The 24,379-nt window shown below is 50.5% G+C and overlaps 1 protein-coding gene across 1 annotated transcript in view; it reads right to left on the bottom strand.

Moving 5' to 3' along the window:
- Positions 1-24,379, bottom strand: part of LOC144768630 (serine/threonine-protein kinase NLK2-like) — a 329,305-nt gene extending 304,926 nt beyond the window's left edge. Inside the window, exon 1 of the mRNA XM_078652439.1 lies at positions 22,288-24,379. Coding sequence (XP_078508565.1) covers positions 22,288-22,640 — 353 coding nt within the window. The 5' untranslated portion in view covers positions 22,641-24,379. The remainder of the gene's footprint in view (positions 1-22,287) is intronic.

Below are 24,379 nucleotides of genomic sequence, written 5' to 3'. Positions count from 1 at the left end.
ACTGATCATGAAGCTAGGGTCCATTTCGCTGCTGGGTAAGCACAATATGTTGGAAAAAGCAGCCCAGGAGTCTCTACCAGCGGGCTGCATCTTTAAGAAGCTGGCCTGGCCAGGCCCAACTTCTCGTTTCGTGGGGCCACAACTGTCCAGCGGGACGCAGGGTCCAATTTATTCTGATCTGTCAATGGACATTGGCTGTAGTGCCAACTGCACCATAGTGCTATCGGCTTCAGTTGCTTTATTCAGCTTATTCGGCCGCCTTCTGGACGAGCGCTGCACCCTATGACCCCCCCTCCCGGCGGCGCGATTCCAGTAATAAAATCCATGGAGGATCAGTGAGGTTATTGAGGCCCAATTGGGCTGGTAGTCTCCAGTAACTTGGTAGCCCAGGTCCGATAGCTTGCAGATGCGGCCTCCCACACGACGCCACTCGACGTCCCACCCGGCAGCTCTTCAGTGTGCAAAGCCTCCTGTCCCTGCTCGATGGTTGTATTCCTCCCCCCGCAAGGAGTCACAAGGAAGACAGAGGGCACAGCCGTGGGGGCCGCACCAGATGCCGCACCGAGCCACGAGGGGGGGGAGCCAAGTGTTGCACAGGCGCACAGCGGGTCAAGGCGGACCGGTCCGCTGCCACGGGCCGCAGTATCCCCAGTGCCTGTACCCTCGCCTCGTGGCCTGGACTCCACAGTCAGAGGATAAACCCAAGCAGTCCTATTTGGGTGCGGGACGCTCAGTTCGGCCAGGCAGACTCACCCCCGGACCCCCGCACACCTCTGGGGACAGCCAGTCCTCCGTCTTAAATTAGGGTGGGGGGAGATGCTCTTTGCGTGCAGTCTAGCGCAGTCGGCAGAGACCCCTAACCCGTACTCCAGAGTGCAATGCAGCCACACCACACACAGCCGTACTCAACCCAGTCAAAGCCTTCCGGAGTGGGGGGGGGGGATAAGGCTCATCCCGCTAGGCTACCAGACCGTGGCTCGCAGGGACGCAGACCAGGCTGCCGCATGTCTTCTCGCTGGCCGCACCAAGCCTCGACGCAGCGTGCACCACAGCCGCACCCGCTCCAATCACCGGGCCGCCTTCGCTCCCGCTCCGTTGCAGCTCCCTGGGGTCCTCCCGGTCACCAGCCGCCTTCAGGGAGTCCTCCCGGGCCATAGCCAGCGCCTAGCGGAGGAGTGTTTTAGTCCTGTTGGCTGGCGGAGCTCCAAGGTGCAAGTTTTACACCTCAGCCATCTTGGACACGTCCCCGTGAAAACAGCTTTTAAAGCTTTTGCATTGCAAGGACATGTAGAACTTTGAAATGTTTTACATGTCCTACTTTTAAATACCCTGCCTTACGGGCAAGAAGACCATATAGCTTTTCAAAAGGAAGGTTTAGGCCTGTCATAAGGGACGAATATAAAGCTATAGAGCAAGGCGTCTGATGGTAGGCATGTAGTCATGTTTCCATTGTCACTTTTCTGAAGAAAACTGTAATTTTCACATCAATGTACCAGGCTAATAGGGAGGGGTGTACACCCTTATTATCAAAGGGAAGCGGCTAATGGGTATTTGCAATAAATATTTTAAGAACATTTCATCATTCATGGTTAGGGGCCTGCCAGGCCTCCCTGAACACACATTCTAAGTGGTCAGCCGGCAGAACTGATGTCCTTCATGGCTAGAAGTGAGCAATATGGTAAACAAGATAAACTGCTCAACACCACATTTCAAATGTTATACCAACGTACGTATCAAATACAATTGCATATGCAGAGGCTGGTCTTGGGTGTATAAACCAACAGGACGAGGACACAATAAGTCAGGAAACAAGCATTTACAATGCAATGGTCTCGGCATTATTAAAGGTAGAGCTATTGGCATTGCTCATGACATTTTTTTTTTTTAAATCATAAATAAATGGCATTGTCATTTACAATGCCAATAGCTTAATCGCTCGCAAATGCGGTAAGTACTATACATTAGATGAACAGTGAGTAGTAGCAATGGTCTCGTCTTTGTTAAATTTAGAGCTATTGGCATTGCTCATAACATTATTTTTGTTTTTAAAACATATACAAAAATGGCAGTGTCATTTACAATGCCAATAGCTTAATCTCTGGCAAATGCGAGACCTATTGCATTTGCACCCACACACACAGAGCGGGGAACAGCACTGGGAGAGTAAGAGCGGCACAGCAGGCGCCAAAGCTAAACAAGCTTTGAACAAGTAGTGTGCTATGCTTTGTTATGCTATGCTATTTTTTGCAATGTTATGCTATGTTTTGTTATGCTATGCTATGCTTTGTTGCGTTATGCTATGTTTTGTTATACTATGCTGTGTTTTGTTTTGCTATGCTTTATGTTATGCTATGCTTTGTTCTGCTATGTTTTGTTTTGCTATGCTTTATGTTATGCTATGTTTTGTTATGCTATGCTATGCTGCGTTATGCTATGTTTTGTTATACTATGCTGTGTTTTGTTTTGCTATGCTTTATGTTATGCTATGCTTTGTTCTGCTATGTTTTGTTTTGCTATGCTTTATGTTATGCTATGTTTTGTTATGCTATGCTATGCTGTGTTTTGCTGTCCTATGCTTTATTTTGCTATGTTTTGCTATGCTATGCTGTGTTGTGTAGTGTTTTGTTATGCTATGCTGGTGAGGGTGAGTGATTCTTTAACCCCTTGCATGCTGGTGACGGACCCCAGCCGTCACTATCCGCGGTGCTCGTGTGCGGATGACGGCTGGGGTTCGTCACGGCCCCGCCCTGTTCGTTTGTTTACCGCACAGCGGCGGAAACGGGCCAGCATCGAAGGGGTTAAAGACAACAGTGGTCCTTAACTTATCGTTATAGAAAAGAAAATAATTATAGACAATAATATGCACTATAGAGAAACAAGTGAGGGTATTTGTAGGCAAAATATTGAGAAGGGGACGCTGGTAACTAGGATAGAAAATAACCTAGCTGTCCTTGAGTAGTAAACACAATTTAGTAACACAATGGAAAGCTAGTGTACACCTACATAGACTGTCGACGGCGTTTCGATCCTTAACAATAAAATACAAGGATCATCATCAGGACTAGAGATACATTGCCCGAGTATAAAATATGCAAACCTGTGAAAAAATGAGGAAGGGGAGGCAAGAGACCGAAGACAATCTTTACAATTAAAATTTCTGCGAGCTTTACCTTGATTCAATGCGGACCATGCTTAAATGTGGAGACCTTTCAACCGTGAGTGGTTCTGTGAATTCAATGTCAGGCAACCCACAAGACTGGATAGTGAGCTAGCCATGACAAGTACCTGGCGTTTGGCTAAAGTGTTGGAGAATTATTGTGCCTATCGGGTGATTAATAGCCTGTTAGCTAATGGGACTTCTAGGGTAGTGAGCACAAGGGCAGTGGTGACGGTCTTACCTTGGTTGTAGGAGGCCGTTCGGTGTGCCGCTGGGCACTGAAGCGATTCAACGCGGAGAATACGTCCGCAGTACAGTGGCATGGTGAGGGCCTGTTCAAACGAGGTGTTGCGGTTCTTGGTGAATTAAGGAGATCTAAGGGGAAAGGTCACAGTTAGACCAATGCCCAAGGTCTAAGGCCAAATTGGGTCAATCAGAGCAGATTGGTATACCTGAAATGATTCAGCGCGGAGAATACGTCTGCGGTGCAGTGGCAGGGTGAGGCCCTGTTCATTCGCGGTGTTGCGGTCCAATGATTGCCTAAGAGTTGAAAGAAGTGCAATTTTAAGGAGCCGAGTTTATTATGTGAAGAAAAATTAAACGCACATAAGGCCTACTTACAGGGGGAGGAAGAATTGGATGAGGGGCGCCGTAGGTGAGGCACTCACTTCCTCGCTGCCGGTGGATTTCCGTTTACGAGTCCAGGAAAGGGGGGGGGATTACCTATAATTGAATTGGGAATATTACAGGAATAAGCATAATCCGTGTAATTCTAGCGGGTAATCGTATAGCGAGCTCCGTGTAGGGAAGCTTACCTCAGTCTGGCGTGGACGAATCTCCAATGGCTCCAGAGCGCGGTGGCTCGTAATGCAAACAAATGATAAGCTTCCTGGGTTGTTAATGTAGCCTGCAATTGAGTACGCCCATATTGAGTGAGGGTGAAGTGATGGGGGTGGTGGAAGCCTTGCAATGCGTAGAATACGTGGAAGGCATGTGGGCTAAATTAATTGGATTGACCTAATAAGGTGGCGTTAAGGCTCGTCGAAGCGAGCCGACAGGAGCACAACATTATGAGCAAAAGATTGGCATTAGACGCGGCCATCTTGAGTGAGGGCCGTGACGTCCAGCCGCGGGAGAGTAAGACGCGCTGAATGGAATTCTCTGGATTGGACGTTGACGCTAATTGCAGTGCTAAGGGTTGTGCACAAGACGGCAAAGTGAGGGGGTGACAAATAGATGGTGATTAAAAACTAAACATGCCACCAAAAACAATTACGGTTAAATGTAGAAGGTTTACATAGCTGTTCATAAATTACTGCAAGATAGGAAACAGTTGAACAGTATTAATAAACATGGCAAAAGCAGTGAACGACAGTGGGGGCGATTCTGTTGTATTTATAAGAGAGATGTCCAATCTTCATTCCTGTTTAATCCAGTCCTTATACTGTCCATTAAAATAATCATTCTCAATTCTTCTTTATTCAAAAGGAGGGCCATGTCACCTCCACGTGGTGGTAGTTTCAGGGCTTTAAGGACGGTCCATTTGATATCATTTTCAGTGTGTCCTTCCTGTATGAAGTGATCAACATGTGGAGCGTTGGGGGTCTTACAACGGACCATGCTTCGGTGTTGTCCAATTCTGGTTTTGATTTTTTGCTTGGTCTGGCCAATATATACTTTGAGACATGGGCATTGGATGAGATAAATTACATCACTGGTATTACAGTTCGTAAATGATTGACATCTTATTTGTACATTGTTAAACTTTAAGGATTTTCCTTCCAAAGTGTACTCACATACGTTACAAGACCCACATTTAGCATGTCCTAGCAAGGGAGTCTGGCACCAATGTGCATCTAATGTTTGGTGCTGTGGGGGACTTGGAAGGGCTGCTCTCACTAAGTGATTCTTGAGATTAGAGCTTTTGCGAAAAGCGAAAATGGGGCGCTCTATTTTCAGTGCTCCTACGTCGAGTATGGGCTAAGGCTCGATTATAGACTTCTTTAAAGCATTAGAGACCGGAGAAAAGGTGGTGACACACGCAATTTTTGAGTTCTCGTCCTTTTGTTTGGGGCTAAGCAAAGCCTCTCTGGGACAATACCAGGCTCTTTTGGCTGCGTTTCTTAGGAGTCTCTTGGGATACCCTCTGTCCCTTAATTTACTGGACAGTGGCGGCCTCCCTAAAATAATCCTCTTTAGCAAAACAATTTCTTCTGATTCTGAGAAATTGAGAATAGGGTAATGAATACCTGAGTGCTCTGGGATGGTTGCTTGCATAACTAAGCAATGTATTGCACTCTGTGGTTTTACAATAGAATTTGGTATGCAGAGCACCTTCAGAATGATAGATCGTTAAGTCTAGAAAGGATACAGATGATTTGTCTACTGTACTTGTGAATGTGAGTCAAGAGCAATTATCATTGAGCCAATGGATGAATTGTTCAAGGTTGCCGAGATTTTCATGCCAAATGAGAAAAATATCGTCAATATAACGTCTCCACATGGAGATGGCAGATGAAAAGGGGTTGGTGGGGGAACAGTATAGTATGTGTCTCGATGTAGTCCATAAACAGGATAACCAGATTGGGGGCAAAAATAGCCCCCCATAGATGTACCTTTGACCTGTTGGTGATATAGTTGGTCAAAAGTAAAGAAGTTTCTCGTAAGGCATAGCTCCAGTAGTTGGAGAATGAAAATCGAGGGTACTCGATGAGGCCTGGGTCTGGATTCAAGTATAATCTGTATGACAAGCAAGGCACTAGAGTCTGGGGTATATTTGTGTACAATGATTCTACATCTAATGTGCACAGTAACTCCTCGTCTTCAGAGAAGGGAAGATCTTCAATGAGATTGACCATGGCCATACTATTTCTCTCATAGCATTAGCTGATGGGAACAAGTCTTTTATGAAAAAGTTGACGTAGTTTCAAAGGGGCTCTAAGATGTATCTGCAACCTGACACTATCGGTCCACCCGGTGGATTAGTGTCATTTTTGTGGATCTTGGGGAGGGTATAAATTACCGGGGTCATGGGTGCTTTAACATTAAGAAAAAGAAATTCTTTCTGATTGATGAAACCTGTCTCTACAGCCTCTGTGGTTATTTTAGCAATCAGTCCTTGTAATTCCTTGGTAGGATTAGTAGGGAGTCTCATATAGTGATCAGTGTTCGATAGTTGTCTCATAATTTCAGTAGTGTATGTATCTCTATCTTGAAGAACAATTCCTCCCCCCTTATCAGCACTTTTAATGATCAAGGTTTCCATGGATTTGAGCGATCTGATAGCATTCTTTTCCTCAAGGGGTAAGTTATAGGGAATGTATTTTTTTGTTTTTTGTGAGGGTGTGTGGGGGGTGTGTGTGGGGGGTGTGTGTGGGTGTGTGTGTGTGGGTGTGTGGGTGTGTGCGTGGGTGTGTGCGTGGGTGTGTGCGTGGGTGTGTGCGGGGGTGTGTGCGGGGGTGTGTGCGGGGGGGTGTGCGGGGGTGTGTGCGGGGGGGTGTGCGGGGGGGTGTGCGGGGGTGTGTGCGGGGGGGTGTGCGGGGGTGTGTGCGGGGGGGTGAGGGGGTGTGCGGGGGGGTGAGGGGGTGTGCGGGGGGGTGCGGGGGGGTGAGGGGGGGTGAGGGGGTGTGCGGGGGGGTGAGGGGGTGTGCGGGGGGGTGTGCGGGGGGGGTGGGGGTGTGCGGGGGGGTGGGGGTGTGCGGGGGGGTGAGGGGGTGTGCGGGGGGGTGAGGGGGTGTGCGGGGGGGTGAGGGGGTGTGCGGGGGGGTGTGCGGGGGGGGTGGGGGTGTGCGGGGGGGTGGGGGTGTGCGGGGGGGGTGGGGGTGTGCGGGGGGGGTGGGGGTGTGCGGGGGGGTGAGGGGGTGTGCGGGGGGGTGAGGGGGTGTGCGGGGGGGTGAGGGGGTGTGCGGGGGGGTGTGCGGGGGGGGTGGGGGTGTGCGGGGGGGTGGGGGTGTGCGGGGGGGTGAGGGGGTGTGCGGGGGGGTGAGGGGGTGTGCGGGGGGGTGAGGGGGGCGAGGGTGTGCGGGGGGCGAGGGTGTGCGGGGGGCGAGGGTGTGCGGGGGGCGAGGGTGTGCGGGGGGCGAGGGTGTGCGGGGGGCGAGGGTGTGCGGGGGGCGAGGGTGTGCGGGGGGCGAGGGTGTGCGGGGGGCGAGGGTGTGCGGGGGGCGAGGGTGTGCGGGGGGCGAGGGTGTGCGGGGGGCGAGGGTGTGCGGGGGGCGAGGGGGGTGGGGGGGCGAGGGGGGGTGGGGGGGGCGAGGGGGGCGAGGGGGTGTGGGGGGCGAGGGGGTGTGGGGGGTGTGGGGAGCGAGGGGGTGTGGGGGCGAGGGGGTGTGGGGGGTGAGGGAGTGTGGGTGTGTGGGGGGCGAGGGGGTGTGGGGGGTGAGGGAGTGTGGGTGTGTGGGGGGCGAGGGTGTGTGGGGGGCGAGGGTGTGTGGGGGGCGAGGGTGTGTGGGGGGCGAGGGTGTGTGGGGGGCGAGGGTGTGTGGGGGGGGCGAGGGTGTGTGGGGGGCGAGGGTGTGTGGGGGGCGAGGGTGTGTGGGGGGCGAGGGTGTGTGGGGGGCGAGGGTGTGTGGGGGGCGAGGGTGTGTGGGGGGCGAGGGTGTGTGGGGGGCGAGGGTGTGTGGGGGGCGAGGGTGTGTGGGGGGCGAGGGTGTGTGGGGGGCGAGGGTGTGTGGGGGCAGGGGTGGGCGAGGGTGTGTGGGGGGCGAGGGTGTGTGGGGGGCGAGGGTGTGTGGGGGGCGAGGGTGTGTGGGGGGCGAGGGTGTGTGGGGGGCGAGGGTGTGTGGGGGGCGAGGGTGTGTGGGGGGCGAGGGTGTGGGGTGTGGGGGGCGAGGGTGTGCGGGGGGGCGAGGGTGTGCGGGGGGGCGGGGGTGTGCGGGGGGGGTGGGGGTGTGCGGGGGGGGAGGGGGTGTGCGGGGGGGTGTGCGGGGGGGTGGGGGTGTGCGGGGGGGTGGGGGTGTGCGGGGGGGTGGGGGTGTGCAGGGGGGTGGGGGTGTGCGGGGGGGTGGGGGTGTGCGGGGGGGTGGGGGTGTGCGGGGGGGTGAGGGGGTGCGAGGGTGTGTGGGGGGCGAGGGTGTGTGGGGGGCGAGGGTGTGTGGGGGGCGAGGGTGTGTGGGGGGCGAGGGTGTGTGGGGGGCGAGGGTGTGTGGGGGGCGAGGGTGTGTGGGGGGCGAGGGTGTGTGGGGGCGAGGGTGTGTGGGGGGCGAGGGTGTGTGGGGGGCGAGGGTGTGTGGGGGGCGAGGGTGTGTGGGGGCGAGGGTGTGGGGGTGTGCGGGGGGGTGGGGGTGTGCGGGGGGGTGAGGGTGTGTGTGAGGGTGAGAGGGTGTGTGAGGGTGAGAGGGTGAGAGGGTGTGTGAGGGTGAGAGGGTGTGTGAGGGTGAGAGGGTGTGTGAGGGTGAGAGGGTGTGTGAGGGTGAGAGGGTGTGTGAGGGTGAGAGGGTGTGTGAGGGTGTGAGGGTGAGAGGGTGTGTGAGAGGGTGTGTGAGAGGGTGTGTGAGAGGGTGTGTGAGAGGGTGGGTGAGAGGGTGGGTGAGAGGGTGGGTGAGAGGGTGGGTGAGAGGGTGGGTGAGAGGGTGGGTGAGAGGGTGGGTGAGAGGGTGGGTGAGAGGGTGGGTGAGAGGGTGGGTGAGAGGGTGGGTGAGAGGGTGGGTGAGAGGGTGGGTGAGAGGGTGGGTGAGAGGGTGGGTGAGAGGGTGGGTGAGAGGGTGGGTGAGAGGGTGGGTGAGAGGGTGGGTGAGAGGGTGGGTGAGAGGGTGGGTGAGAGGGTGGGTGAGAGGGTGGGAGGGTGGGGGGGTGAGAGGGTGGGTGAGGGTGGGGGGGTGAGGGTGGGGGGTGAGGGTGGGGGGGTGAGGGTGGGGGGGTGAGGGTGGGGGGGGTGAGGGTGGGGGGGGGTGAGGGTGAGGGGGTGGGTGAGGGGGTGGGTGAGGGGGTGGGTGAGGGGGTGGGTGAGTGAGGGTGAGTGAGGGTGAGTGAGGGTGAGTGAGGGTGAGTGAGGGTGAGTGAGGGTGAGTGAGGGTGAGTGAGGGTGAGTGAGGGTGAGTGAGGGTGAGTGAGGGTGAGTGAGGGTGGGTGAGGGTGGGTGAGGGTGGGTGAGGGTGGGTGAGGGTGGGTGAGGGTGGGTGAGGGTGGGTGAGGGTGGGTGAGGGTGGGTGAGTGGGGGTGAGTGGGGGTGAGGGGGGGTGAGGGTGGGTGAGTGGGGGTGAGAGGGTGAGTGAGTGAGGGTGAGTGAGTGAGGGTGAGTGAGTGAGGGTGAGTGAGTGAGGGTGAGTGAGTGAGGGTGAGTGAGTGAGGGTGAGTGAGTGAGGGTGAGTGAGTGAGGGTGAGTGAGTGAGGGTGAGTGAGTGAGGGTGAGTGAGTGAGGGTGAGTGAGTGAGGGTGAGTGAGTGAGGGTGAGTGGGTGAGTGAGTGAGGGTGAGTGAGTGAGGGTGAGTGAGGGAGGGTGAGTGAGGGAGGGTGAGTGAGGGTGAGGGAGGGTGAGGGAGGGTGAGTGAGTGAGGGTGAGTGAGTGAGGGTGAGTGAGTGAGGGTGAGTGAGGGTGAGTGAGTGAGTGAGGGTGAGTGAGTGAGGGTGAGTGAGTGAGGGTGAGTGAGTGAGGGTGAGTGAGTGAGGGTGAGTGAGTGAGGGTGAGTGAGTGAGGGTGAGTGAGTGAGGGTGAGTGAGTGAGGGTGAGTGAGTGAGGGTGAGTGAGGGAGGGTGAGGGAGGGTGAGTGAGGGAGGGTGAGTGAGTGAGGGTGAGTGAGTGAGGGTGAGTGAGTGAGGGTGAGTGAGTGAGGGTGAGTGAGGGTGAGTGAGTGAGGGTGAGTGAGTGAGGGTGAGTGAGTGAGGGTGAGTGAGTGAGGGTGAGTGAGTGAGGGTGAGTGAGTGAGGGTGAGTGAGTGAGGGTGAGTGAGTGAGGGTGAGTGAGTGAGGGTGAGTGAGTGAGGGTGAGTGAGTGAGGGTGAGTGAGTGAGGGTGAGTGAGTGAGGGTGAGTGAGTGAGGGTGAGTGAGTGAGGGTGAGTGAGTGAGGGTGAGTGAGTGAGGGTGAGTGAGTGAGGGTGAGTGAGGGTGAGTGAGTGAGGGTGAGTGAGGGAGGGTGAGTGAGGGAGGGTGAGTGAGGGAGGGTGAGTGAGGGTGAGTGAGGGTGAGTGAGTGAGGGAGGGTGAGTGAGTGAGGGAGGGTGAGTGAGGGAGGGTGAGTGAGGGAGGGTGAGTGAGGGAGGGTGAGTGAGGGAGGGTGAGTGAGGGAGGGTGAGTGAGTGAGTGAGGGTGAGTGAGTGAGGGCGAGTGAGTGAGGGCGAGTGAGTGAGGGTGAGTGAGTGAGGGTGAGTGAGTGAGGGTGAGTGAGGGTGAGTGGGTGAGGGAGGGAGGGTGAGTGAGGGAGGGTGAGGGAGGGTGAGTGAGTGAGTGAGGGTGAGTGACGGTGAGTGAGTGAGGGTGAGTGAATGAGGGTGAGTGAGTGAGGGTGAGTTAGTATGAGTGAGGGTGAGTTAGTATGAGTGAGTTGTGAGGGTGAGGGGGTGAGTGTGTGAGGGTGAGGTTGGGCCACGGTGTCTCTGAAAGCCGTTGTTTTAATTTACTTGGCGCGGGTTCAGGTCCGATAGAATGAAATGATACGGGCTAGGCGCATTCCTCCGCCGTGAAGCCATCCCAAGAACCGTTTTAAAGTGAACAGGAGAATTTCCCCTAAGCTGTTCTCATCTGTCATTCCGCGAGACGTTTGTTCTCCGAGTGCTCTCTCTGTACATTCCTACACATTCGGGATTGCAAAATGTTATGTTTCCGTTCACACGGTAAGAGCACGCTGTCAATTAGGCACTTCGTGCTTGCACAAAAATTCCCCCGCCCCCAAAAAAAGTTTCTTGCGTGCCGTGACACATTGAACTTCCACCTAGCAAAAGCATTGTTGTCAGAGTGACTTTTAACATTTCACAATTCGAGCTCAAATTAAGTTATATTTATTTGTAGCAAGTAGGATTTAGGATTTTTTTAAATGAGTGCTGCAAAATGACGTCACCAAAACTTTTCTTGGTTCTTGAGACCAATTTTCTCACGGAGAGTTTTCGCCGCCAATTTCATCCAAAAAAGCTGTACTACTATTTTGGCGCATGCATTGTTCGACTTTAAATCAAAACGGTGTGGAATTTACCTTAAAATACTTTTAGACATGTTACAGTCAATGAACGCATTTTGTGTTTACAAAACCGATTTAAAGTAAAAGTGTCAGTGAAGCTCCCGGCATGCGCGGGCGGGGGTGGGTGTCTGTGTGTGGGCTGGGTTAAAGATGAGAGCTGAGTAAAATTAACAAAAAGAGGGGGGGGGTCAAGCCTACAGCGCGAGCACGCCGTGAGGGGAACGGCTACAGCGCTTTCATCTGGGCAGTAACTCACGCCGTGAGGGGAACGGCTACAGCAGCTACAGCGCCCTCACATGCCGGTCCCGGCAGCAGCGGGAAACCACAACTCCCAGCTGCCCCGGGGGACTGGCGCTTTACTGACGCCCACGACGCGCCCGGAGGCGCCTTAAGAGGAAGGAGCGCCGAACGCTCCTGGGGGTCAAGCCTACAGCGCGAGCACCCCGTGAGGGGAACGGCTACAGCACTTTCATCTGGGCAGTAACTCACACCGTGAGGAGAACCGCTACAGCAGCTACAGCGCCCTCACACGCCGGTCCCGGCAGCAGCGGGAAACCACAACTCCCAGCTGCTCCGGGGGACTGGCGTTTTACTGACGCCCACGACGCGCCCTTAAGAGGAAGGAACGCCTCCCGCACCGCGGGACGCGCGCGGGCGGCGCTGGGCGGAGCCCGGGCAGAGGGCGGGCCGTCCGGGGCCGGAGGAGGCCGGGCAGGGCCATCCCTTTGACAACACGTAATGGGTAAGCGGAAGAAAAACTTATTGGCGGATGAGGGGGGAAAGAAGGCCAAGTTACCCAGACATTCTGAGTCTATCATTTCGTATTTGTCATCTGCAGTGGGTGCGCTGTCTAAAGAAATTGCAAATGCCGAACAAGAACTGGGCTTATCAGCCACCTCTCAGCCCATCCTTCCATCATCACCTACTGCCAAACATGCTCCCGTTATTCCCCTTGAACCTAGGGTGGTCATATCCAATGCGATCCCGCCATTGACGCAAACTGTTCGCTCCACACAAGGGAACACTGTGGTCCCCACTTTGTCTTCGAGTCAACAAACTACTAGCACCACTGCCATACGGAATATGGAGGGTTCGGAGTACATAGAGGGTACTCCACTTATACCCCCGGGTTCTGATACCACCCTGGGAGACCACCTGGAGACATTGTTCCTTGCTCGGATTGAGCCTTTACTAGTGGGGATCGCTAAGGACATTGTGGACACACTAAACACTTGCCTTATGGGGTTATTGAAGAAATGTTCTTTAATTGATAAATTGGTTAATGACCTTACCCCAGCCTTACACCTTGTCACAGGGGTTGCTCCACCTGATCCTGGTAGAGGTCCGTTGGTTACTATCCCCGAGTCGGCTATAGGTACCCCTGGTCCGTCTCCAAGTATGGAGGTTGAAGGAATTCCCCAGGGTGATAACATAGCAGCAGGCGCAGGACGGCTTGGGGCAGGATGTAAAGGGAGTAAGAGTAAGAGGGCCAGGGAAAGTAAACTGAATCTTGATCTGCCCCCGGCGGCCGCTCCACTGGTGGCCATCTTTGTTGGGGTACCCCCATTATTAGAGGGAACAACAGAATCAGCAGCTGATTTAATAGTTAAGGCTAAGTCTTGGTGTGCAGCTGCTAGCTGTGGTGGGATTAGAGTGGCTGATAGGATCATATTTGCCAATAGGGTGGGTTGGATCGGGAAACGACCAAAGTTAGTACAAGGGGATTGTGTCGTTATTAATTTTGACAGCCCTGACATGGCCGACAGACTTTTTTGGGACGGCTCTGATGTTAGGGGAGGAGAGCAGATGAGACCAATCCCCCTGGGTTTCTTCTATCCACCACCTCTGATTCAAACCAGGCCCAACTATACAGTACAAATAAGAAGAAGCCCAGATACTGAAGTCTCCGGGACAGGGCAAGAGGGTTACACACAGTACATACACTCCAATCCAAGGCGGGACTTCACCCAGACAGTCCAACAAAGCAAGGAGTTGGGTGGGTTACCTTTGAGAAACCGTTTCGCTGCCCTATCTGACATTGAGGAAATTGATTGACAGCCAACCATTCCACTGCCCGATATTGTTAACACCATCGCCACCGCTGATGACGGGCTTTGTAAATTGGTCAGTTGGAATATAGCTGGCTCTAGTTCAAAGAGGGCGGATGCCGCTTGGACTGGGTTCCTCAGCAGTCACGACATCATAGCGTGCCAAGAAACTTGGGACATTTCTCCAAACTTCTGGCTGGATGGTTTCACTACTTTTGCAATCCCAGCGGTTCCAAGTACAGCCGGTAGACCAAAGTGTGGCTTATACCTCTTACTCTCATTGAATCTTAAGGGCACTTTTAAGATGATCCCAAGTGGTTCACCAAATTTACTGATTGTAGAGTGGGCTGTATAACAGTTGTAAAATCATAATACTAAACTTTTATAATTCTTGGGACAGGCCAAATGGAAACGATTATATAGGTGTCCTGGACCATGTTCTTATTACACTCAGTCAAAACAAACATTTCACTAATTTCGAGCTTATTTTACTAGGCGATTTTAACGTTCATCCATGTGGTGACCCATGTTTCCTAGCAGAACAGGAGGGTCTGCTAGACACTGGGACCCCCCACTTTGGAATATAGCTGGCTCTAGATCAAAGAGGGCGGATGCCGCTTGGACTGGGTTCCTCAGCAGTCACAACATCATAGCGTGCCAAGAAACTTGGGACATTTCTCCAAACTTCTGGCTGGATGGTTTCACTACTTTTGCAATCCCAGCGGTTCCAAGTACAGCCGGTAGACCAAAGGGTGGCTTATACCTCTTACTCTCATTGAATCTTAAGGGCACTTTTAAGATGATCCCAAGTGGTTCACCAAATTTACTGATTGTAGAGTGGGCTGTATAACAGTTGTAAAATCATAATACTAAACTTTTATAATTCTTGGGACAGGCCAAATGGAAACGATTATATAGGTGTCCTGGACCATGTTCTTATTACACTCAGTCAAAACAAAAGTTTCACTAATTTCGAACTTATTTTACTAGGCGATTTTAACGTTCATCCATGTGGTGACCCATGTTTCCTAGCAGAACAGGAGGGTCTGCTAGGCACTGGGACCCCCCACTTTGAGCACACTAGGTCAGGGGAGGCCCTTGAGAAGTTGCTTGCCAACCACAATTTGCATGAAGCCTGCATCTCAGATGGAGGGTTAAGAACAGTCACATTTAAAGGCTCTGATCCCGGCACTATCCTGGACTATGTCTTCATGACCCCGGGCATATTACACAGGGCCGTGTTCTATAATGCAGTTGCCTCAATCTATAGCGATCATAACCCGGTCATGCTCAAGCTATTCTGAGAAGACCACATGGGTTTCAAATCTCAGCCTGACATTCCGGGGTCTGCCTTACGCCCTGTAGATCAAGGGAGAAGACTTAAATGGGCTAGAGTAGTGCCGAAGAATTTTATGGCTGACCTATTTCCCACCATTGAGGGGCATATAACTACCTGTCAGGACCCCTGCGCTTCTTCCTCGGAGATCATGGGGGCATTTGAGTGCATTTGTGCCCAAGTCTCTGGAGCATTGACGGTCAAGCCTCCTCAGATAGAGGACAAGAAATTCAGATGGTTTGACACAAAATGCTCCAAAGCCCATAAGGCGTTAATGATAGCCCTAAAAACTTCCCCAAGAGATAGGTTAGTGGTTGCCTCGTTGAGAAAAGAATATAAGGTAATAATCAATGAGAGATGAAGGACAAGAAATTCAGATGGTTCGACACAAAATGCTCCAAAGCCCATAAGGCGTTATTGATAGCCCTAAAAACTTCCCCAAGAGATAGGTTAGTGGTTGCCTCGTTGAGAAAAGAATATAAGGTAATAATCAACGAGAGAAAAAAGGACATTAAAAACTCGGCCTGGGAAAAACGAATGCAAACTGATGTACTTCGAGATAGCTCCCAGTTTTGGGTCATAGTTAATCAACCCCTCTTTTCAGATGTGAACAACGCGGTTCTGGACTGCGTTGTTCCGGATGAAAAATGGATTAGCCATTTCAGCAAGGTATATGGTGACGATGAGCATGGCATTCCCAAAGAGCCGTGGAAGGTCTTGGAGTGCGCACATCTAACCTTTAACCAAGCTGAGTTAGAGAGAGCTATTTTGGAGACCTCGAAGAAGAAAGCCCCGGGGCCGGATGGGGTCCCGGCTGACTTCTACAGGTACTCCCCTAAATTTTGGGCAGGGGTCTTAACTAAAGTTTTTACAGCTGCAAACGAAAATATTTTCCCAAGTAGTTGGTCCACCTCAATCATCGTGCCCATTTTCAACAAGCATTTACAATGCAACGGTTTTGCCTTTGGAAAAGTTAGAGCTATTGGCATTGTAAATGACAATTTTTTTATTTATGTTTTCTTTTTGAAAACCGATAAATAAATGGCATTGTCATTTACAATGCCAATAGCTTAATCTCTAGCAAATGCCACACACACCCACAGAGAGCCCCCCACACAGAGCCCCTCCACACAGAGCCCCCCCACACACACAGGGCCCCCCACACACACACCCACAGAGCCCCACACACACACACCCACACAGAGCCCCCCCACACACACCCACACAGAGCCCTCACACATACTGTGAGCCCCCCCACACACCCAGACAGAGCCCCCCACACACCCACACAGAGCCCCCCACACACCCACACAGAGCCCTCCACACACCCACACAGAGCCCCTCCACACACCCACACAGAGCCCCCCCACACACCCACACAGAGCCCTCCACACACCCACACAGAGCCCCTCCACACACCCACACAACAGAGCCCCCCACACACCAACACAACAGAGCCCCCCACACACCCACACAGAGCCCCCCCCACACACCAACACAGAGCCCCCCACACACCAACACAGAGCCCCCCACACACCAACACAGAGCCCCCCACACACCAACACAGAGCCCCCCACACACCAACACAGAGCCCCCCACACACCAACACAGAGCCCCCCACACACCCACACTGAGCCCTCCACACACTGCGAGCCCCCCTGTGCAAGTTATACACTGTTGTTAGAGATGAACCGACCGCATAGGTAACCAACAGGTGTAAAAAGGACTTCAAAGGTGACAGACTGGGGAGAGAGATGATGTAGGAGTGTGAGAGAGGGATTGTGCAGATAAAAGAGGAGTGTGAAAAGGGTTGTACACAGCAAGAAGTCTGAGAGGGAGTGTGTAGATAATGGGTAGGTTTGGGTGGGAGAAGCTCTTTGTGTAACATCAGGTGTATAAGGGATTGTACAGGCAACAAACAAGTGTGAAAGGGGCTGCAATGATGTACACTGGTGAAAGGGAGTGCTGCAGACAATAGCGAGGTGTCACAGAGGAACAGCAGACAGTAGGTAGGTGTGAGATAGCTGGGCTGTGAAACTAACTCAAAGGTGGGAAAGGGTTCTTCACAGGCAAGAGACAGGTGTCAAAGGGTGTAAAATACTTTTGCACAGAGCAGGCTGTGAGAGATGGGGGAAAGCAAGTCACAATGCACTTTATTTCTGCAGAAAATGGTCAGCACCAAAGGAGCTCAACATGAGGCCAAGTGAAGGCACCCAAGGGGTGCAGCAAAAGATTAACCACCCAAGAGGGGGATTTAGAAAGTACCACATAGTCACAGTACATTAAGAGCACAACACAAAGCCTTGTCCGTGCCAGAAAGTAAGGGGTATAACTAAATGCATACGTACCCCTAACGTCAATTTCTGTGGCTTAATGTGCAGTTTTTATGCCACAAAAACTATAACTGAGCCCTTTTTTTTAACTCTTTGTTAAACATTTTCTGGACTTTGGGTGGAAAAAAACAGTATTATAATGGACAATGCATCGCTTCCAGTTCACACTGGTCATTGTATAATTATGTAAGGCAGGGTGCCTATTTTGGAGGCGAACGTAGCAGACATTCTGTAACAAAACTATTTTAAAAAAAAGACAAAACCAACAGAAATGGCCTTTGGGACTCATTGATTTTGCCACTGGTTTTTAGCAATGATCTACAGCATCTCCGGAGCATCACAAGGTGGGGGGAGTGGGGCGGCAAGATTGATGTCACGCGTGAAGAGGAGAATCACATAGGATGCACCTGGATGGAAGCATCACAAAGGGAATTGGGTAGGGTGATACAACATGTAGTGTGCAGGTGGAATGAAGAATCGCAAAGGATGAGGGTGGGGAAATAACACAGAGGGTGGCAGAAAGTAACATGGAGGTCGGGGTTAGGGGGAAGCAACAGGCGAAAGAACGTCATGGAGCGGGTGGGGAGGAGCACATGGATTAGAAAGCAACTCTTGGGGGAGACGTACAGGAGGGCAGCATAACATGGACAGGCAGGGGAGAAGCGCACAGGTGACGGGAAACTACGTCCTCCCGGCCCCGCCCACAACCAGGCGGCGGGCCGGACATCTTCTTCCGGTGTTTCCTCCGGGCTGCGGCGGAAATCAAAGTGTGACTCTGAATGTGTGTTACCATCGCCCCCCTCTCTCCGGGTACCTCTTGCATCTCGCACTGCCATACTCCCGGTCAGTCCCACGGACTCCCTTGTCTTAGTCCCGGAACTGGAGACTTAGTGGCTGCGCACACTGTAAACAAGCATTTACAAGTGGTGCGGGAAAGGGCACACAGAGCGGGAGGGGGGGGCAGGGGCGGGAACGGGTACACGGAGAGCGGGAGGAGGGGTCGGGAACGGGATAAAAACAAAATATTAAAAAATGCTGCTTACCTGATCAGCGGCCTCAGTGCACAGCCCACCCCTGCAAAAGACACGGTGAAAATGAAGAAAACATGGCGAGACCAAAAAAAAATAAATTGCACACGCCCACCGCCGCAATGACGATCTGAAAGGGGTGGAGAGGGAAGAAATCGCGGGAACGCCCACGAATCTGGTCCGGCCATGACAGACAGATCTCTGTTCCAATGGCTAGCCTCCATTTATGGAGCTAGCCAATGGAAATGAGGGCGGATTCCCAAGCCACTCTACTGTAAACATAAGGTTTTCGCCTGCGCGAAAAAGCTGCGCACTGTTAGGCAAAACCTAAAAAGTGCAATCGTAACGACCCAGGGTGTTATAGGCCCGTTTCCCTCTTAGACTCTGCAATCAAGATCCTAGGCAGAGTCTTGTTATTTAAACTCAGAGATAACATTGAGGGCTGTGGAGGCTTATCAAAAATCCAGTACGGCTTCAGGGCGAGAAGAGGTACCCTGGATCAGTGCTCCAACCTCCACATGTTAATATCCAAGTATGCGGTTGCCAAGGAGGGGTCCTTGTTCTTGGCCTTCACGGACCTCTCCTCGGCTTTCGACTTGGTGAACAGATCAAAATTATGGGAAATCTTACTGGAGCGTGGGATTGACAAATCGCTTGTGAATTTCATGGCTTCATTGCATCAGGACCTGTTTGCCACAGTGCGTGTTACGACAGAAGGCAGGTGTACCGACCGTTTTAAATCAGAGAGAGGAGTCCGCCAGGGCTGCATCCTGGCACCCCTTCTCTTTACCAGCAATATAAATGGTCTGGGTACACATCTAGAGGCATTGGAGGGGGACGTTCCGCGTGTAGGAGAATTTAACATTCCGGCTCTCCTATACGAGGACGACGCAGTCCTGATAGCACGTACTGGTTTGGGCCTTCAGCGATTATTGGCATCATTTGGTGTTTTTATGGACCAACTTGACTTAAAAATTAATGCGAAGAAGTCCCACACGATGGTGGTGGGCCACCACAGAAATAGGGGTAAGCCCATATCTTTTTTCAGCAAGGGCGAGCCTGTGTCAAGGGTGACAGTTTTCCCTTATCTCTGGGTTAGTTTCGATGACAGGGGTTCGTGGGGACACCAAATTAAGATCAAAAGTTTATCCCTGGCGAGGGCCTCTTCAGCCCTTTTAGGATTTGCTAATAGGTTAGGGGCTAGACCCATGGAGGCACTTCTAAAAATGTATAACTCTAAGTGCATATCTATTGCTATGTATGGGTCTCCACTATGGGGATACGTTTCTCAGGATACATTACAAACAGTGGAAAACAAATTCCTGAGACGTCTTCTCTCAGTCCCACAGTCAACTCCTACCTTTTCCATTCACGGGGAGATGGGCCTAGATTACGTCACCGATAAACTTAGACTGGCTCCTCTTTTATTTTGGTTAAAGACTTGGTTAAATGACGAATTAACCCTCAATCATGCCATTTTACATGACGTTATGACCCTGGATCACGCAAAGAGAATAGCCTGGTTGGAGTACGTGAGACACATCTTCTTAGAGCTAGGGCGCCCGGAACTTTTTAATTCTCCTTCTTGCATCAAGAGGGAAGATATTAAATGGACTAAAGCAACTTTTATGGACAGGGCTAGATTGGCTCGGGAGGAGCAAGAATTAAACAAACCCACTGTGAGATCACATTATTTGTTGCTGAGTTCTTCCCTTGAGCCTTATCTCAAAATCGTAACTAAGCCCTTCCATAGACATTTGTTGATAAAATTTAGATTTAATTTAATCCATTATTCCCTGGGCAGCTATCCGTCCTGGCGTAAACCTGAAGATGGCCTTCCGTGCAAATGCGACGACTTTTCCCACCAGGATACTATGCATTTTATCATGTTTTGCAGTTTATATGCGGGCGCTAGGAAAAAATATTTGGTGCCAATTTTAAGAGAAGCCGGCTTTGTTCAAGTTAGGCCTGCTCTAGTTTACTTAATGTCCCTGGGCAGTACCGCCATTATCTTTGGAGTAGCGAGCTTTTTGGTGGCGGCCCATAGAACAAAAACAAATTTGGCGGCCCTGGGGGACCTAACCTAAGCATTTTTAAGCTGCATCTCAATTATCACTTATTTATAATTGCTTTCTGCGTTAGGGTTGTATATAATGCTCTTGCTTGGTCGTTATAAATTTATGTACCCTGTAAACCTGTAAATTGTATTTTAATGTGTTTATGTCTTTTATGATTTTTAACAAATCGAATAAAGTGAAATTGACTGACTGACTGACAACAAAAAGAGGGTTATAGTGGAGAAGCCTGTGTTAGGGAGCAGGGAAAGTGCACTTTTAGTAAGACGTATTGGAAACCATAGAATGACAGAGGAAAAGCAGCGCTGGGAGGGGGGCTGGGCAACCATGCCAGCATTCCGATTCATGAGCAGATGGTCCTGTTTATGACCTGCGGAGCGCGTGAAGTGGCTGGTGGCAAATGGAATCAGAGCGGACGCGGTCGCTTTGATGTTCTTGTCTTGCTTTGTGGGAGGGGTAGGGGGAGCGAATTCCTGTGCACGCGCCTGGCTCACATGAACTGTACGCGATCCGCAGTTGGTTAGACTTTTCGGAAGCTTTACTATAAATCTCGCCTACTATCCCTACGGGATAGAATAGACGAGACCTAAAAAAGGATCATCAGCATTATAGTACTTTTCAAGAAGTGTGCAACTAAAGTGTATTCTGTGTTTTCAGATACAAAGGTGTGCATAACCATTATTGACTCAAATAGGTGGATGGTACATGGGTAACATACTATAGAATACCCAGGTATGCAGATTAATTTGTTCAAAACAATAGTATGTTTTCTGTATCTTAAACAACGTCTTTTTTAAATTAAGAATAGTGATGGAAAAGTTTAGTTTATACCTGGGCTTCATAAAAATTTAATTGAATAAATGTTATATGTCTTAAACTCAAAGTTCACAAATGGTGTACACTTGTAAATAATTGCACGACAAATCATATTTTCTACACAACTTATTTTTCAATTAAATCAATATCGATTATAATCTGTTTCTTTTATACAATATATTATTCTTTGTGTGAAACCATACATAGAATTGACAAATTGAATGTACAAACTACTGGTTTCTATTCAAGGAAATCAATGTAATAAACGGTGCACTACCCGCTCTCATTTTAGGTACAAGATTAGGTTTAAATGTAACCCTCAGTATTGAGCCTATTAAATACGATATTGATTGTGTAATTGAGATTCTCTCACAATAATCATTAGAGGGCAGACAAATAGACCTCATAAGTAAAACTTAAGCAGCACCTGATCCTCTAAATAGTTGGGCATTTCAATTGCCAATAGTAAACTTAGTTTACAGTACTTCAATAATACAAATTTCAATTCTCAAACCACGAAACAATTTCTACAAAATTCAGACGTTCACTGTGGCAACTGGTCAGAAACAGACTAGGAGACATGGAAAGCCCTATGGTGATACAAAACTAGCAGAACCCAATATTTATAAACCTAGGCAAATAGCACATCCAAGCATCATTTTTTCAAAAACAAAGCTGAGATAACAACAAATAAATATTAAAGAGGGTTCTTAGTTACAGCGCCTGATGTAAACACGAATACATGCAAGAATATCTTTTCAAACCATGTCAAATTATTAGGGCATCTTTGTACACAGTTCTGTCATATAAACCCAGTGAAGCTTCTAAAGCAACTGCAGGACAATGCAGCCAGTCCAATCCATATCACACAACCTCCATGAAAATGAAGTGGGACCAGCGCAGCAGCCCACAAGCAAGTTGGCAGGACAAGCCCCATAACTATTAGCATAATGATACTGCCCGATCATGCAGTCACTGAACCATGCACCCATGCCACTCTTGCTAAGAAAAACATGGCAGTCCCAGCAGAGCAACTCTAGACCAACGAGCAATCACTGCCTTCCCTCCCACAAACACAGGTCACAAATTACATCGAAGGTAAACAATCATGGGCACCTCAACTCACTATCATATAGAGGTTGTGAAACACAGCTAATATAGTTACGCAACTACATATTGCACAGGACAAGATGCAGACACATCAATGGCTTTAAGAGAGAACCATATGGAAAATAAATCCCACCCCCGCTTCTGCAACCATAAAGGCTCAGCACAACATAGACATTGTACTTCTACACTTATTCATAAGACTTTGGGCCTCGTGGCTCTCCAGCTTTTGAACAGACCAATAATTAGTTTCAATTCAGCCCAATACAAGACTACTTACCAAACAACACCAAAAGCTCCATAGCCAATCGGTCGGTCAGGCTCAGGGTCCACCACAGCAGTCCTGGTATCGACTGGCCGAGCCGGCATACCCTGGTTTTGGATTGTTCCGGCTTGTGGTCCATGGTGATGATGGTTGACAAGCTGCTGCTGGTGCGAGCCAGACTGCACGGCTGTTGTCGTTGGTGAAGATGAAGTGGAAGCAGCCGCCAACACCGCCGCTCCATTGGGGCAATAAAACTTCTGCCCCAGACTAGCAGTCATTGGGGGCTGGATAAGACCGCCGAGGCTGCTGAATACGCTGCCACTACACAGCTGGGCCCCAAGGGACCTGTTGGGGCCCTGGAAGGCCATCAGTGTCCAAAGGGAGGAGATGGGATTAAATGTATCTGGGTGAATCCAGGACAGGAGTGGGATGAGGTAATTAAGGCAAAGAACCACAAGCTGTCATGTACTACATAAAATAAAAAAAATAGGAGGCAGTACAGAGAATACTCCTGTTGGGGAAACTATTGTATTGAATTTCAGAGAAAGGAATACCATGGCAGTGGGGAAAACGTCTGAGAGACAAGGGAAGGTATTGAGTATACACCAATATACGGTGGGAGAAATAGAGTGAAACTAAATGTGTGAAGAGGCAAGAGCCTGAAAGGGCAGCAATAAATTGTTGAAACAATACCGTAGATGTGAAAATGATGGAGTTCAAATTTGAGATGTGACAAAAAAACGATGAAAGATCAAACAGTCAATTGTGATTTAAGTGGGATCAACAAGTCAAGATTAACTAATGTATGATGGGTAACATAGGAATTCACCTGAGATGGAGAACCAGAAAAAGGTAAATCAAGGTTCAAGTAGAAGGGACAAATGAAGTATGAAGGTCAATAAGGAGATCAGGGTGGCAGTAAGCTTATATATAAAGCACGAGGGGAAAACAGGGGGCAGGGTCTCCAGCGGGTGGTGTAACTTGTCATGTGGGACAACAGAAAGGGTAAATTAGCAAATATGGAGCAACTCAGCATGAGAGTCAAGATGGAGAGATGAGGATGTAAAATAATCTGCATATGGGAGGCAAATTAATCTGGGGAGGGCAATTATGAGGACAGGAAACGAAAGAAAAGCACCAAGGATGGCAACAAGTTGAATATTACTTTATAAAGAGCAAAAATAAGGCAGGTAGTTATAACGTACGAGGAACTACAAGGTGGTCAAAGAAGATAATAAAGAAGTAAGGAATAAATATGAGTGTTGTGGACAGCAAGTGGTCTAAAACACAAACCTGACAATGGGTTTGTTAGAGCACCAGAAGGGTATGGAGTTTGATATTTGACAATAACGTGGTAATCAAACGATGAAGGGAAATATATTTGTTACATTTCTGCGCGAAACAATAAATAAATTGAAATACTTTGAAAGATGGTGCATAAACCAACACTTCGCTGTATGCAGAATAAATTGCTGAAATTCTCCTCTGGGGTAACGAATGGGAAAAAGTGATCAATGAAAAGCAACGTATGGTGTATAATGTCCTATTGTGTTAGCGTGATGTAAAAACCAATAAGGAGGTAAATTACCAAAGGATGAGCAAGTCAAATAGGCAATTTTCTGTAAGAACAGCAACAAATGAGACAAATTATAGGTGCAGGAAGCGGTGAGCTACTACATAAGGGAGAAATATCGAATGAAATGTTTGAGGGGGCTCAGGATCCCCCAGGACTAAAACCTTTAAACGCAGAACTTAAACGAGCAGCAGAGGTGGGACAATAAACAATGCCAAGGACTGTCCCCACTCTTCCTCTCTCACAATGGGTGCCACGGCCCCTTTAAGGCCCCACGGCCGTTGCTGGCCCCTCATACCCTGGACCCCGGAAGCGGTGGCCGTCTGCAGCTTGGGACAGTGTTGAGCGTGAGGGAGCACAGAGTGAGCTGCAACCCGTCGCCTGCTACCGAGACGGCTGTTGCAATATTGGTAGATGCTCGGTAGGGCCCTCTCCGTTCTTTCTCTCCACCTCCTCCCCGCCCCGGGCCCCCTCTGTTCTTCTGGCTGGTGGGATCATTCTGCGCATGTTCTATGCGGCGGCCATCTTAACGTC

Source organism: Lissotriton helveticus, chromosome 7 (genome assembly GCF_964261635.1).
Source record: "Lissotriton helveticus chromosome 7, aLisHel1.1, whole genome shotgun sequence".
NCBI lineage: Eukaryota > Metazoa > Chordata > Amphibia > Caudata > Salamandridae > Lissotriton > Lissotriton helveticus.
The sequence above is the reverse complement of the archived record's forward strand: the minus strand, read 5'-3'. Positions and strand labels throughout refer to the sequence as shown.